The sequence below is a fragment of the Lycium ferocissimum genome, chromosome 8 (genome assembly GCF_029784015.1).
Source record: "Lycium ferocissimum isolate CSIRO_LF1 chromosome 8, AGI_CSIRO_Lferr_CH_V1, whole genome shotgun sequence".
Taxonomy (NCBI): domain Eukaryota; kingdom Viridiplantae; phylum Streptophyta; class Magnoliopsida; order Solanales; family Solanaceae; genus Lycium; species Lycium ferocissimum.
Genome location: NC_081349.1, coordinates 38,327,702 through 38,342,778, shown reverse-complemented (window position 1 = coordinate 38,342,778; position 15,077 = coordinate 38,327,702). Strand labels below are relative to the sequence as shown.

General features: G+C 33.4%; 1 protein-coding gene across 2 annotated transcripts; it reads right to left on the bottom strand.

Moving 5' to 3' along the window:
• Window positions 1-548: 548 nt before the first annotated feature.
• Window positions 549-14,852, bottom strand: LOC132068370 (peroxisomal nicotinamide adenine dinucleotide carrier). Of its 2 annotated transcripts, XM_059461939.1 has the most exons (12): window positions 14,681-14,852; window positions 9,176-9,266; window positions 8,986-9,063; window positions 8,297-8,371; window positions 4,837-4,967; window positions 4,412-4,466; window positions 2,983-3,084; window positions 2,124-2,192; window positions 1,949-2,056; window positions 1,758-1,826; window positions 1,178-1,232; window positions 549-847 (listed from the first exon to the last, which is right to left on the bottom strand). In XM_059461939.1, the coding sequence occupies exons 2-12, from the start codon at window positions 9,254-9,256 to the stop codon at window positions 666-668; spliced, it is 1,005 nt and encodes a 334-aa protein (XP_059317922.1). In that variant the 5' UTR covers window positions 9,257-9,266; window positions 14,681-14,852; the 3' UTR covers window positions 549-665. The 2 variants fall into 2 exon arrangements, with proteins under 2 accessions (XP_059317922.1, XP_059317923.1); XM_059461940.1 differs by lacking the exon at window positions 14,681-14,852 and having other exon boundaries at window positions 9,176-9,297.
• Between the last annotated feature and the right edge of the window lie 225 nt (window positions 14,853-15,077).

Below are 15,077 nucleotides of genomic sequence, written 5' to 3'. Positions count from 1 at the left end.
ATACTTTTTTGGTTTTATGAAATCTCGATTATTTTGGACCAACTTTTAAAGGCTAAAATCTCAATTATTTTGGACCGGAGGGAGTATTTTTTTACCAAGTTTGGACATCATCAGAACCAAAGAGGAAAGCTCTTACACGCAATTGTCCTGACGACGAAGGTCGTCAACTAAAGGGAATCAGTCCACCAGTACACTAATAAATAACACGTTCTACTTAGTCAATTGATTACAAAGAAGCTCAATCCCAAGTCCAAGCAATTTTGAAATAGTAATATTAAAAGTTTACAACAGTTCACCTTTTGTCCAGAAGGAAGATAGATGGCGTTAACAAGTAGTACGCCGTGACCAAAGAACGGACTTATGATCAAGAACCGAGATATTACCAATCTGTGCCACGGAGACACAACAAACTAATAAAATGATCAATCATTACTACTCGTCAATTGTAATGTTTCTAGTTACGACACTGAATCTGCACTGATGAAGGTAGCAGATATCCCGCTGAATAGCGGAGGTGCCCACAAGCTAGTCTGGGAACCACCGTTAAATTTTTAAAAAAAACTATAGCTAGTGATTACAAAGTATCCATCTTAATCTGAAGGTATTTCTTGTGGGCACACCTTGCTTAGACTGCAAAGGAAGAGACTCAATTTCCAATGAGGCTTTCATCTGATAGAAGTAGCGGCACTCCCTGTTAATAACCACCTAGCACCCCTGACAAGTTCCTCCTTGACCATGAATAGAATAGCACCAGCAAGAACACTTTGTACAATTTTTGTGCCCATCCCCTTGTAAAATCCACAACAGCCTTCATAGCGTATAATCTTCATAATAGCATCAAGGGTACCTAAATTGCATAGAGCAACCTTAATTACTAGCATTTTTTTCCCGAAGAAAGGTCCCAAAAGTAGACATGGGAAACCTAATATGTGTCATCAAGAGTTTCAGTTAAGATTAATCTAGATAAACTAACCCAAATTCCCAAGTGCTTGCAGGTTGCATTTTGTTTCATTAATATTATGAATGTAAGTTAACATATTGATACAAATAGAACTGCATTTACCAGTATCATCTCACAAAATGTCTAAGATATAGAAACTAAAAGATAAAAATAGGGTAACCTTTAAAATGTTGCTAGTATAGAAACAGAGTAATTCAAAATTTCAAATTCACTGACCTTTATAATGATGTCTTTTATCCCCACAAATATCCTGCTTTGCCTGGAGTCTTGACTGCAAAATAGAAAAGCACTTTTATGATGAAAAACTCAAGTATTGGATAGTGGTCCAACTCTGCATGCACAGAACTTATCTGGACCCGACTACTGCTGCTACTCTGTGTTTCAACTGTTCCCATTGGCAGTTGCAAAAAAGTTAAAACTGGGAATGTTGTGTTAATGTCCTGTGGAGGTCCATATAGCTAAAAGCAATAGTGAAACCCTTTCAAATTATGCTGGCTGAAATTATTAATGGGACCAAATGAAACTGATGTTGAAAAAGACGGACTGAACAAAATTTAAAGGTAAAAGATGCAATTATCCACGCACTAATGGGCATGTAGTTCAATAGTTGGTTGTCTAAATTAACCAAAAGGTGAAATGGACCGTAGAAATTGGCAGTTGAAGATGAATATATGAGTCAACTTTTAGAGGGCTCATATTTGCATCAACTGTTTGCCACATCAATCCAAAAGATGAGAAAAGTTTGATGAAAAGGGCAAAGGAAAACGAACTTTCTCCATACGGAACAATCGTGTACCTTGATAACCAGAAGAGGATACGTTACAACCGTAGCTCCAAGTTTTGCCACAGCTCCAAGTAGAAATATCTAGCAAAAGTACTAAACACATGAGCTCCAATAATTGACATGTGAAAAGCTGAGAATTCTAAAATGACAAGACAAGTCTAGAGAAGAATCTAGAGGAACAAGAGAAAGGGACAAAGGTTTACCTCCAAAGCAGTGACATCATTGGCACCTTTATTGCTAGAGGCACGTCGTTTTCTAATCTTCTTCAGCAAGGTTTCATATAGCATAAATTGTATGGAAGGATTGCTTACCTGTACTTTGCAATGAGAAGGATCAGGAACCATTATTTAGTACTCACTAGAGTAAGTTCTCACATACCATGAATAATGTTGGGAAAACACCATTCCAGAAACCCGAAATTCCAGCTTCACCATAGACTTCTTGAATCTGAAAGATACAAGTGTTACCTATTAGAAAATTACAGGTACAGGTTATGACTGTAAAACATGGGCACAAAAGATAATTACTCATCAAGGGGAAAAAAAAAAAAGCATGGCCAAAAAAGTTTATGTTTCTGGCCCCAGGGATTTAGTCTAGTGGTAAGAGCGCAACACGTGATGTATGGGTAAAGCACACGTCATCGATTCGAACCCTACCATTAAAAAAAGCCTGACATTTAAGTAGAGAAGGGTAGAGAGGTGGGCCCATTAACCACTGAGTCTCGAACCGTGTGCCACTCGCTCTAGGGAATTTGTCAGTTATAAAAAAAAAAAAAAAAAAATGTATGCTTCTGTTTGATCGGCATAACCTTTATGTTGTATGCTTTATCAGCGAAGAATAGGTGAGTACTATCATAGATTCACACCCGTCCTACACAAAAGCCACAAAGACATTTTCTGTTTCAGATTTAAAAAAAAAAAAAAAACAAAAATTAAAATTTTGAATCTTTCAGAAACCATCATTTCCCACAATGCTACTATGCTCTCAAATTATTTAGTTACGGAAGAAAATGAAGCATCAAAGTGTCAACTAATCTTTAATGCTAGTTAAAACATTGAATAACTTCTTCTTTTTAAAAAAAAAAAAAAAAAAAAAAAAGAGAGAGATGACCTTTAGAAAGATATATATATATATATATAGATTTAGTATGCAAATCTTACAGTCCTAGACCCAAGGTATGCATATTAAGAATGCATCATAAATCACATCCTTTTACTAGGAAAAATTCAGTACATACAGTGTGGCTTGTCCCATAGGAAGGAGGTTCAACCACAGCAGAGATTGCACCCTGTGATGGTACAGGTTTTGTGTGGTTATCTTTATCCTTTCTTGTATGAGTCTGCACAATAGTTGTGAGATATAAATGTAAGAAAATCAACTATGCGACATTATGTTAGGGAGAAATTTTTCATGAAGAAGACCAGTATGTAGCCAAATTGTAATACTTTTGAAGCGAAGCATTTTAACATCAAACAGGGCAGTCAGTAATACATTTAAAACGAAGCATTTTGATATCAAAGTAACAGTTTTGAACGAAATACTATAACATCCATGACTCAGATGATTCTTCTACTTATGATCAATACGCAACAGCTTCAAAACTGACATTATTCCATCTTTGGAAGCAGCAAAAGCACAGGAAAATGTCAGTAACTGAAACCGAAGCAGCATTTACTTCCACTCACAATATTCAACAACACAATAAACCATGGACCAATATCTTCCATTCGAAATGACTGGATAAACCATCCACTTTATTTATCATTTGAAATTATGTCGTCCATAACCAGTACTATAATTGCAATAATTCCACTTTGTAAGATGAAAATTTGACCTCAATCTGACAAACCTATTTGATATTACATGGAGAAGCAGCCAGAATATGATGATTTGGTCTCCTCAAAAGAGAAGCTCCTCAATGTTGCAACTAACAAAGGATGTTTTACATGACTCCTGAAAGCTTTGCACATTCTCCCCTCTTTTTTAAAACCGTGATTACCAGTCAGGCTACTGCAAAGGTTGCTAAGGCACCCTTTAATAATTCACTATTTATTCAACGTTGAATTAATGAGTCCTAGCAGAAATACATCGAAAAGATTAGCATACTCTGCATATTCCTGCCGAAAACCGAACTTCTAATTACCGTTCTGAATATTCATTACCTAGATAGTAAGCAACATTGTTGTCATTCTTGACCTATAAATGGCTGCAATCCTCTATTTCTGGTGACTTTAGTTTATCTTTAACTGAATCCCCTTGTTCTGCTTACAAGTTAACATCTTTCTACTTGTTCTTCCCTTGCTTCAATATGTAAGCTCAACATAATCCCGTCAAAGACAAGTTATAATAGAGCTCATTTATCTACGCCACAAGCCTTCATCTTAAGCAGTTGAAGACTTCTATTCTCTCCAGAAGAAATATTATAGCTCTATATCTATATGGCACTTCCAACAATTCCCCAGAAGATAAGTTAGAGCAAAAAGCTCATAGAAGAGAGTGTTGAAAGTTGAAACTGATCGTATTCCACAACTTAAAGGACGAAGAATCAAAGACCAACCCACACCAATAAACTTGTCCCTGTGCTAAGACCAAAACATTATAAGTAAATACACCAAATTTCATAGTCTTTCTCGTAGGAGGTAAAAGAGAAACCCCAAGGATTTTACCTGCATGCGTGTAACAACTACCCATATGGGATTAGTCAGCAACACGTTAACACACCTGTAACATGGAAAAGTCAAAACACTCATGATTAACAAAGAAAAAATAAAATATTCAAATGGCACTTTAACCAGATAAATTTATTCGTCAAAGCTTTACAAGTTTTGTCTTGATAATAAGAATATCAATATTATACATGGAAGACCGCCAACTGAATTTTTGAATCAAAAGAAAAGAGTACCATTCCATAAAAACAGGAATCTGAAGTTTCTTCTTCTAATTTTTTTTTTGTTGATAAGGTATAATTCGACAAGAATCAAAGTTTACCGTGGCAGAATCCTGTTGCTAACGGTGTTGTCAATACAACAAATTTACCAAGCTTAAAAAAAGAAGACATGAGAAACTAATATCCAACAGAAAAGAAAATTACCCAGATAAAGCAGCCACCAGAAGTGATGAGAACATTCCGACTGATCCATCACCAATTCCTTTTCTCTTACGTTCAAATGCACCAGTTTCTGCTCTATTCCTCAATATTTGGTAGAAATAATAGTAAACACCCTATACCAAGAAAGGTACAGATACATAAGGGATCATATTTTTCACCACAAAACAACAAAGAAAAGGCATTTACAGAAAATATACATTCACAGCAAAATGAAAGTTAGCAAAATATTCCATTATGAGGAAGATTGAGGTTTGTCAATTGATTATTCAAATTTCATCTAACCACGTGTCAAAGGAATATAAGAAGACCACTAAAGCAAGCATACTCACTTATGCAATGGTTCCCTGGGACCAATACATATGGGTTCCCCATATTATACAAATGAAATCTTGATTGATAGACCAGATGCTGCATCAATAGACTGTGAATGAACAGAACATCGGTCTGGGCAATGGTCAATTTCAAAAAATCATCAATTGTATATCGAAAACATAATTGAGTTTTGAGTCATCCAAAAGGGCAAGAAAATTAACATCTGACAACCACACACAGAATAGTTTTGTTGCTGAACTATTAGCCAAGGAAATCTATCCCAAAACGCAGTGCATTATCATCATAATGCTTTATTGGCAAGGGAAACTAAGAGGACGTGATACCCCTTTTGACAAGGTAAAGCATCTTCAGCTCAGTCCATGATCAATGTTCAACTAGACAAACATCAGTTGCGTATTTTATATTACATGATGTCTATAAGTCACAAATATTAGAAGTAAATTTATATACTCCTCGTCCAGAAATTAAAGGCAATTACGTGAATTTTGAGTTTCTACATCAAAGTTTACTAGTTCCTGTGCCATAAGCAGGGGGATTTTTGACACATTTGGTCCATTAACTATCAACCTAAACTTAAGTTAATCCTTTATATAACGTGTTAACATACTAAATCCATTAAGTATGATTAAATCTAACACCCATAAAAAAAATCAAACCCGTTAACATACTAAATCCGTTAAGTATGATTAAATCTAACACCCATAAAAAAAAATCAAAATGTATGACCCACATTTAATACCGTCTCCACCCAAAAGAGCTGTCAAAGCACGATGAATTTCCCACTTGCTGGCTGTTTGACCAGCCCATTAAGCGGGAAAATGTAGTCGCACGTTATCAACTGGTTTTCCCCAGATACAGAGAGCTACCACTCTAATACTCTTCCATCCAGAGCCATAAGAGAGAAGGATTTGACACAGAACTATTGACACATGGGGAAGAGGCAGAGCTTGACGCAATACAACAGGGTATCTTCAATAGAATAAAGATAATAATATAAGGAGCTAGTATACAAATTCATGGAGAGACTTGACAGGGATAACAGATTGAGAGGGCAAACCTTTTTTTTTTTTGGGTCTAGTGGCATGTTTTGATCAGATTATCAAAAATGAGCAAGTGGCAGTTCATGTATCTGAAGAAGAAAAATTGAACTGCAGCTGGTAGATTATGTAGCCAAATTGATGGTAAAGGAAAAAAATTGGCAAAGTTGTAAGTATAAGGCAGTGAAAGCCCAAACAATCAAACAGAAAGCTGGCGGGAAGTTGATTTGCTTATTTGTGTATGTCTGCAACTATATATGTAGATTATGGATTCAAAGCGTCAACACAAAGCAGGAGTTAATGCGATTACTGAACACTTATAGTTGGTTTGTCTAATGTACAAATTTCTATCTAGTGACTAAAGTTAATATTGTTGCAGACAGTTTTTTTAGTCATATAGTCTACTTTGCAGGTCAGAGATGCTATAATCAGATTTATTGAACTCCTCATGGCAAAAAGAGCTGCACATCATATATTCGCACTTTGCTTAGAAGCTTCACTATCCACTGCTGCGTCATCTGTTTGGCTCTGTTGCCGCATTACTTTTGCGTAACTTGCAACTGCTACTATCAAAATACATATCCAAACCTATAATAGATCCCAGTTAATTTATTTGCAGGAATGCATTTTGCATTTAGTACTTTTGCAGCTTCCCTATTAATGCCTACTAGCTTAGCTCTTTTGATTTCAGAAGCATGACTGAAAACACGCCGACTCCTATTCACGAACTAATTTCAACTATTTTCTCAGTAATATGCTAGTCTTACTTAGTAATATCAGAAGCATGACTGAAATCAGATAACTTTATTACAATCCACTTTGTATAGTAGTTTACCTCTATGTCGCTTGGACTCTCCAAAAATATCACAGAAACCGTCTTGGATCCTCCAAAAATTCATCACTTTTATAGGATCCGGCACGCACCCGCGGTAATTTTTGAAGAGTCCGAGCAACATAGCTCTACCTACATACTCCCTAACTGGCTATGAGCACTATTTTTGAGAAAGCTGACTATGAATACTATGATAGACTAAATCTGAAAAAGTAGCTTTATCTATTGGATCCACCCATAAGAAAGTTATCATTAGAGAAGATACGAAAACGAATCGAATAGGCAGGCAATACCTTAAAACAATTAGCCCTACTATGTTTTTGAATGTATAATAGGAATATAAGAAGTCCAGTCACCTTTGACGGTTATTAAATGGAGACCAAAAATGTCAATCTTGATCGTATTTAAACGATTAAAAAGTTAGAGGTGTTATATTAGCATTAACTAGCCCCGAAGAATGTTAAAAGGTATTACACGAAGGACCAACTCAAGTTTTGGAAGCTAATGTTGGATATTCTCCCTTAAACGCAGAATATAGCTCTTATTAGGTACAGTTCTATTTGTTCTACCTATGAAATTCTTAATGATGGTTGTATTTGCAAATTCTGAGAACGGGTGATAATACTAAGGACCAACTATGTCAAAAACTCATAAGCAGGACACAGGACAAATAACTACGTGAACGACTCAGATAATTCATCACATCAAAAATGCATGATTGGCACATATTTCCAGGATTTAAGGGACCACATATCCAGATTTATTTTCCCAATACTTATAACACAATGCTACCTTCTGCCAGTATGTTACCTACTTTACCACTCAAAATACAGATCAATGTAAGTAATTTTACAAATTTACTATCTCTTGTTACTTAGCCTACTCCTATTCACGAACTAACTTCAAGTACTTTCTTAGTAATATCAACTTTACCAAAATTCAATAATCATTCTACACTCCTCCATATTTTCCTTCTCTTTTTAACTTCACAACAAGTACTCACATCGCTCAAACTTAAAAAGTCTAATTATAGTCAGTCGTTTCTATTTTCCCAATTTTTTCGGAAGACGAAAGCAGAAACAATTGCTAAGACAACATTTTGAATCACAGCAAATGTAAATTCAATCCCCAACAGATGATGAGCAAGCAAGCACATGCAACTAACCGCCGAATATTCTAATCAAAGACATTTTTTACAGGACGACTGCGCACATTAGCATAAGCAAAAAAGAAGCCTCACCTGTGATGCAGCCGTACCAACTAACGATGGAGCTAATCCACCATATAGCCCATCCCATCCTTCCTGCTTTACAACCTGCAGATCAAGTAAACACAAAAACTAATAATGAGAAATCAAAAGTAAATAAAGTTAATTTTGATATAAATGGAGCCGAAAAACGCAATAAAACAAAATAAATACTCCCTTTGTCCCAATTTAAGTGTCTTAGTTTGACTAGGAAACAAAGTTTAAGGAATAAAATGAGACTTGTGAATCTTCTTGTCCTAAATTAAAAATGTGCGTAATGTACTAATATGTCCTTTGCGGTTTTAACTTTTCAGGTACCCCCACTAGTTCAAAATAAGTGTTCATTTAGCTTTTTTCACACCCTTACGAGAACATTAACTCCTATAAGAAAATAATAACTCTTAGAAAAAATAGGTATTTTCACTGAACTACCCTTGACTCTTACCTATTTATTGCTTTGAGTAAATAACGACAAATCTGGAAAAATAAAGTTAATTCCTTGTTGATTATATAAGTGCACACTAATTTTGAACTAACATAAAAAGTTTAGGTGGACGCTTATTTTGAACCGAAGGTCTAATATGTTCGAATTGTCAACTTAATAAACCTAATTCTTTTTTAGACAGACCAAAGAAGGAAGTAAAATACTTAAATTGGGACCGGGGGAGTAAAAAAACAAACACCTGGCATATTTGATCGATAGTTCCAACAGTTTTCTTCAATGTCTTAGAATTTCTATTCATTTGCTGCCGAGTATTTACCTGAGATCACAAAAGTCAAACAACAAAAGCTTTTAGTTTAGTAATTATTTTTCATATAAATTAAAAATAAAGCTAAGAAAATTTAGAAATAGAGAGTAGGAATAGTAATTACTGTTTCAAGAGGATATGTAATGAGCTGAGCGATTATGCCACCACCGGCACCGGCCAGACCACAGATCAAAGCATCTGACATAACTTTATTTGATTTCTTTGATTTCCAGTAAAATTGGAAAAAAAAAAAAAAAAAAAAAAAAAAAAAAAGAAAGGAAAAAAGTGTAGAGGAGATGAGTAATTGAAAGTTTGAAACTGGAAAAAACGTGCAAGTAAAGTAAATGAATATCTCTGAATTTGGAAGTAGTGAGAAATGGACTAATCGCTATGAGTTCCGTTTAAAACACAATTGTCACGTTAGGGAGTTGGTAGTTTGAAATATTTTTCATTACATTAACTCGGACATGGAAGAATATTCGCACAAATGATCGTATTTTCGGGTGGTCTTTAAATTTTAACCCTCAAATTTGTGGTCTTTAATTTTTTAACCTTGAGAACTTTTCGGCGGCGTAAGTTTAGATTTCGCATGGGAAAGTTTACAATTTTATATGCATTATAACAAGCTTGACGGAGAAAGTAAAACTTTCAACAATTGACATAATCTAAAAAATAGTACTACACAACTTATGTGTCATAACTTAATTCCTACAAAACTTATGCCAAATGAGGTAAAAATAAAATTCAATTTTCGGAAATAAAAATGTTACAAAACTTTAGTTTGGATATTTTCATTAAACTAGCAAGAGGACAACAAAAACTAAATGAGAGGGAAAAAATGAAAGTCGTTTAAAAGGGAAATCCGTGCAGAAACTTCTTTTAGTAGTGATATTTCCACGTGAAAAAATAGTTAAATTTCAATTAATTTTGGAAGTGTGATTTATTTTCAAATATTAATCTTGACGGGCGATATAATGCTTCTTTTGGGGTGGTCTTTAAATTTTACCTCGTAAATCTTTAAAATTTCTAACACCCACGTAACAGGTTGACCTTGCTGATCAAATTTTAAAAAAAAAAGGCAAGTTTAAATTTCGCTAAACGCATACTTTTTTGTTAAAATGCCACATAACTTAATTCCTAACTTTGATAAAACTTAAAAGTTTGCCATTAAAAATGAGGCATAACTTGTGAAAATAAAATTCAATTTTCTTATGCCTTATAAACTTTACAAAACTTATCGTTCGCATAACTTTGATAATTCCTTCAGATTAACTTTCGCATTGGATATTTTTCTTTGTCTTGAAGATATATATATTTTTTTTTTTTAACGAGCAAGAGTACACAAACAAAAACCTATGTAAATATTGAAGTGATGTACTTAATTTCTTTTTCAATTCCCCACATAATATGATGGGCAAATATGTAACTCTTTGAAAGACCTTCAAGTGCCAATTAATCCTTAAAGCATCTTTATAAAAGCTTTTTTTGGGGTTATGAAATCCAGTGCCTTATAAGAAATTTCTTTAGACTTTTAGTTATGTTTAACTAAAAGTGATATTTCCACGTGAAAAACTTTTTCTCAAATAGTGGATAAATTTCAATTATTTTTTATTTTTGGAAGTGTGATTTATCTTTCCAAATGGCAAAATTTCAACACGGTGCAAAATTTAAAGATCACAAATTTGAGGGGCAAAATTTAAAGACCACCCCAAACGAAGGGCAATCCGTGCAAAAAAATGATCTTCAACGCGGTCATTTGTGTAAATTTTAGGGGAAAAAACGTATATAGTAGCCCATTAGTGTTGATTACTTTTTGTAGCCCTAGAAGCATGTTTAAGATAAAATAGCCCTAAAATAGTAATAAAATATCATTTTTTCACTAATCCGCTAAAATAGTCCTCCGGTATGAAAATAATCCTCACGAGGAATATAAAAATCCCAAAGCTGAATAAAAATTACAATTTCATGTTAATAAAAATTACATCAATTATAACTAAAAAGTGATTATACACCAGATACTCAGACTTTATATACATTTTACACATCAATTATACCAAAAAAGGTGATTTATACACCAGATATTTAGTCTTCATATCCATTTTACACATCAAATATACCAAGAAAGCACCTGTTATGATTAAAAAAAAAAAATACAGTCTTTTTATTCAATTTACACATCATTTATACCAAAACGTGATTTGTACACCGTATATTCAGTCTTTATATCAATTTTACACATCAATTATACCAAGAAGTGATTTATAAGAAATCGTCATCCATAGCATCCAAAGGGATAGATTTATTCTCGTTTCTCTTCATGTCTTTGTACTCTTGTGAGAAACCAGAGAAAATCGAATAAAAAAACTCTAGAGTAAAATTTCACTGATTGAGAAAACTGTGTGAGATGGAGAGATATACGTATCCTAACCCGTAAAAAATTGTGATTAGAATCAAAATCCTACATTTACTCCTAACTATTTGACTGGCTAATAAAAGTTAAAATCATGTGGAAGGTGGTTATAATGGGTTGATAAAAACAAAAGATGTTTATATTGAGTTTAAATGTTAAATGGGCTGTTGATTGAGTTAATTTTTGTAAATTTTACCCAATCCACAAGTGATAGGCAGCCCATTCTATTTGGGCCTTTCCTTTCACTCCCTCCCCCCCCCCCGGCGGATTGATCGTCAAAGGCACTAGTCTTTAATTTTTGTCCCTCAAATTGGTGGTCTTTAATTTATTCCCTATGCCTAATGCCCTGAGATTTTGGGTTTGAACCCCAGATCAGTAAAAAAAGAAAAAAAAGGAATTTCGCAGGGCAGAGGTTTGGATTCGCAAGGGAGAGATTTGTAACTCTGCCTGAGGTAGAGTTTTGCTTGCCTTGCGAATCCAAACTCTACCTTGTGATTTTTTTTTTAAATTTTTAACTGAGTGGGGGGTTAGAACCCGAATTCAAGGAATTTTTAGCAAAGAACGAAAATTAAAAAACACCAATTTGAGGGACAAAAATTAAAGACCAGTGCCTTTGAAGGACAATCGTGCAAATGACCCTTCAATTCCACCACATTCGGGCCTAGCGTAGTCTATGAGGCTTTGTTCTTAGTAAAATTTATGTGGGACTTTGATTTTCCAATTTGAACATAACTAAATTTTACAATAATTATATTTAGTAGCTAAAATATAACATATTTCTTCCTATAGCTATCACTTTTTTACCATCATTGATAACTTCCCACAATTTAAAAAAAACAAACGTCCCTCTCTCCTATCCCCCTAAATACACGTCATTATGCCCAAATATCCCTTAATTTCCTCCAATTTCAAATCAGTTTTATAATAGTTCAACTTCCTTGTTTATCTCTAATTAACTACTCATTAATTTCACTCATAATTCAAATCTAATTCCCACTCATAATTCAAATCTAATTCCCAACAAAAGGTAAGATTCTATACTAATTTTTACGTTTCACTGTGTATTTATATTTTCGTTTTGTATTTTGATTATTATGTTCAATATTAATTGGTTCAAAATTTGACTATATTTTATATATTTTTCATATATTTTGACTATATTTAGAAAAGTTTCGAAAAAAAAAAGTTGGTTGAAAACATTGTTACCTCAATTATAAACTCAATTATGACTATATTTTGGCTATATTTTAATTTTATTTTTGATTATTATGTTCAATATTACTTAAAACAAATTAACTTCCACTATATTTGGATATATTTTTCATATATTTTGACTATATTTTTCAAAATTTCAGAAAAATAAAAAGTTGTAGTGAAAACGTCATTACCTCAATTATGAACTCAACTTGAATTCGATATTTCAAATGAATTCATATATATACGTCGTTTAAAACGAACTTCACCGGTTTGATATTGTTATTTTTCAAAGTTTATTGATGAACTAGTTTTTGAACTTTTTTTTTTTTTTTTGGTTAAAAATATGAATGTACTTTTTGAATTCAATTTTTTTTGAATTTGTAAATAATTTTAAACGAAATATTGATGATGCGGAATGGGAGTATATTTTCGTGGAACATTAACTACTCGATTTTAATTTAAATTGGAATAGATTTTGTTTCATAAATATAGCATTTTCAATTTTTTGTGTGTATTTTCGTTATATTTATCCTATATTTAAGTCGACGCATCTACTAAAGCTAAATATAGGTCCTCCGAGAATCGTAAGAATGTAGCTGTATAAATTAAAAAAAAAAAAGTTTCGTGAAAATTTTTTACTTGTTCTTATCATCTTATGTGGGACTTTGATTTCCAATTTGCCTCCTTCTTCATCTACAAATCTATTCCCTCCCTTCCGAAGCGAAAAAAAAAAATTCTATTCCCTCCTTTTCTCATTTCTTCTATTTTGACATCGCTATTTAATTATAAAAAAAAATTGTAGTTCTTCCATCTTGGAGCAACTTCATACATAACCGCGATGTCTAAAGTTACATATAGCTGAAATTTATGTAAAAATACTTTGAGCTTCAACCATATGAATTGTTTGAAGTTTAGTGACAAAGCCTAACTTCAGGCACTACATGTTTGGAATTATTTCGAATTGGGTAGACCTGCAAATTCTTTCGCACTACGAATATAAAGTAATTGGTTCAAAATTGTATCCGTTGCCTTCCCATTCTTTCACTAATATCTTCAGTAAAATGTAAATAAGATGCGTGCAAAAACTTCATTTTTGGTAGTGTTATCTCCACATGGAAAAATGGTTAAATTTCAATTAATTTTGAAAGTGTGATTTATTTTCAAATATTAAAAACAAATTACACTTCTTTCCACTTTGGAGCAACTTCAAATATAACCGCGGTGTCTGAAGTTACATATGACTGAAGTTTAGGTTAAAATACCTAAGCGTCATTAAGCGAGCCAAAAAAATTTCTAAGGGTGTTCAAATTTTCAAGTAGTAAATAATTTTAAAAAAATTGATGAGCGGATGCACATAAATTTTAAATCTAACTACCTAATATTAGCTAAGTCATAGAATTTTTGTTGTTCTATTGTTTTTTTAAAGGTTTTGGCCCTTTTCTAAAATAAATTTATTAAAAATAAGATTATTGTTCTAAAAGCCTTGTATTGTGACGTATTCAAACCATAGACTACTCCATTTTCTATTAAGAAAAATAAGTAAATCAAGCTAGCATTTGGTCTGTCTCGTTTTAAAAATAAGTAGGCGCAGCAAAGCGAGAAACTCGAGATCGAACCTGCAACCCTAACGGCATTTTGAACACCCTTAACCGCTGGGCTAACTCCTTCTATTATTTGAAGGGTGTTCATTTTACGATATGTTTACAAATTCAATAAAATTTTACTTATATATACAGTATAATTTTCCAGCGAAGGGTGTTCGGCTGAACGCCCTTCCGCTAGTGTAGCGAACACCCTTCCGCTAGTGTAGCTCCGCCCCTGGCTTCAACCATATGAATTGTTTGAAGTTTGACGACAAAGTCTAACTTCAAACACTACATGTCTGAATTGGTTAACTTGCAAATTCCTACATACTACGAATATGAAGTCAAATGGTTCGAGAGGATATGTAATGAGCTAAGCGATCATGCCACCACCGGCACCGGCCAGACCACAGATCAAGCATCTGACATAACTTTATTTTTTCTCCTCTTTGAATTCCAGTAAAATTGGAAAAGCAAAAAAAAAAAGGAAAAAAGTGTAGAGGAGATGAGTAATTGAAAGTTTGAAACTGGAAAAAACGTGCAAGTAAATGAATATCTCTGAATTTGGAAGTAGTGAGAAATGGACTAATCACTATGAGTTCCGTTTAAAACACAATTGTCACGTTAGGGAGTTGGTAGTTTGAAATATTTTTCATTACATTAACTCGGAAATGGAAGAATATTCGCACAAATGATCGTATTTTCGGGTGGTTTTTAAATTTTAACCCTCAAATTTGTGGTCTTTAATTTTTGTCTTTCAGAACTTTTGGGCGGCATAAGTTTAGATTCCGCATGGGAAAGTTTACATTTAGTTTCGGTATATGCATTATAACAAG

Coding starts and splice junctions, on each gene's coding strand:
- LOC132068370 (XM_059461939.1), bottom strand. CDS start 9,256: ATGTCAGATGCTTTGATCTGTGGTCTGGCCGGTGCCGGTGGTGGCATA. Junction 9,064..9,175: donor TTACATATCCTCTTGAAACA/GTAATTACTATT, acceptor TTGTGATCTCAG/GTAAATACTCGGCAGCAAAT. Junction 4,968..8,296: donor TTGGTACGGCTGCATCACAG/GTGAGGCTTCTT, acceptor TTCTTGGTATAG/GGTGTTTACTATTATTTCTA.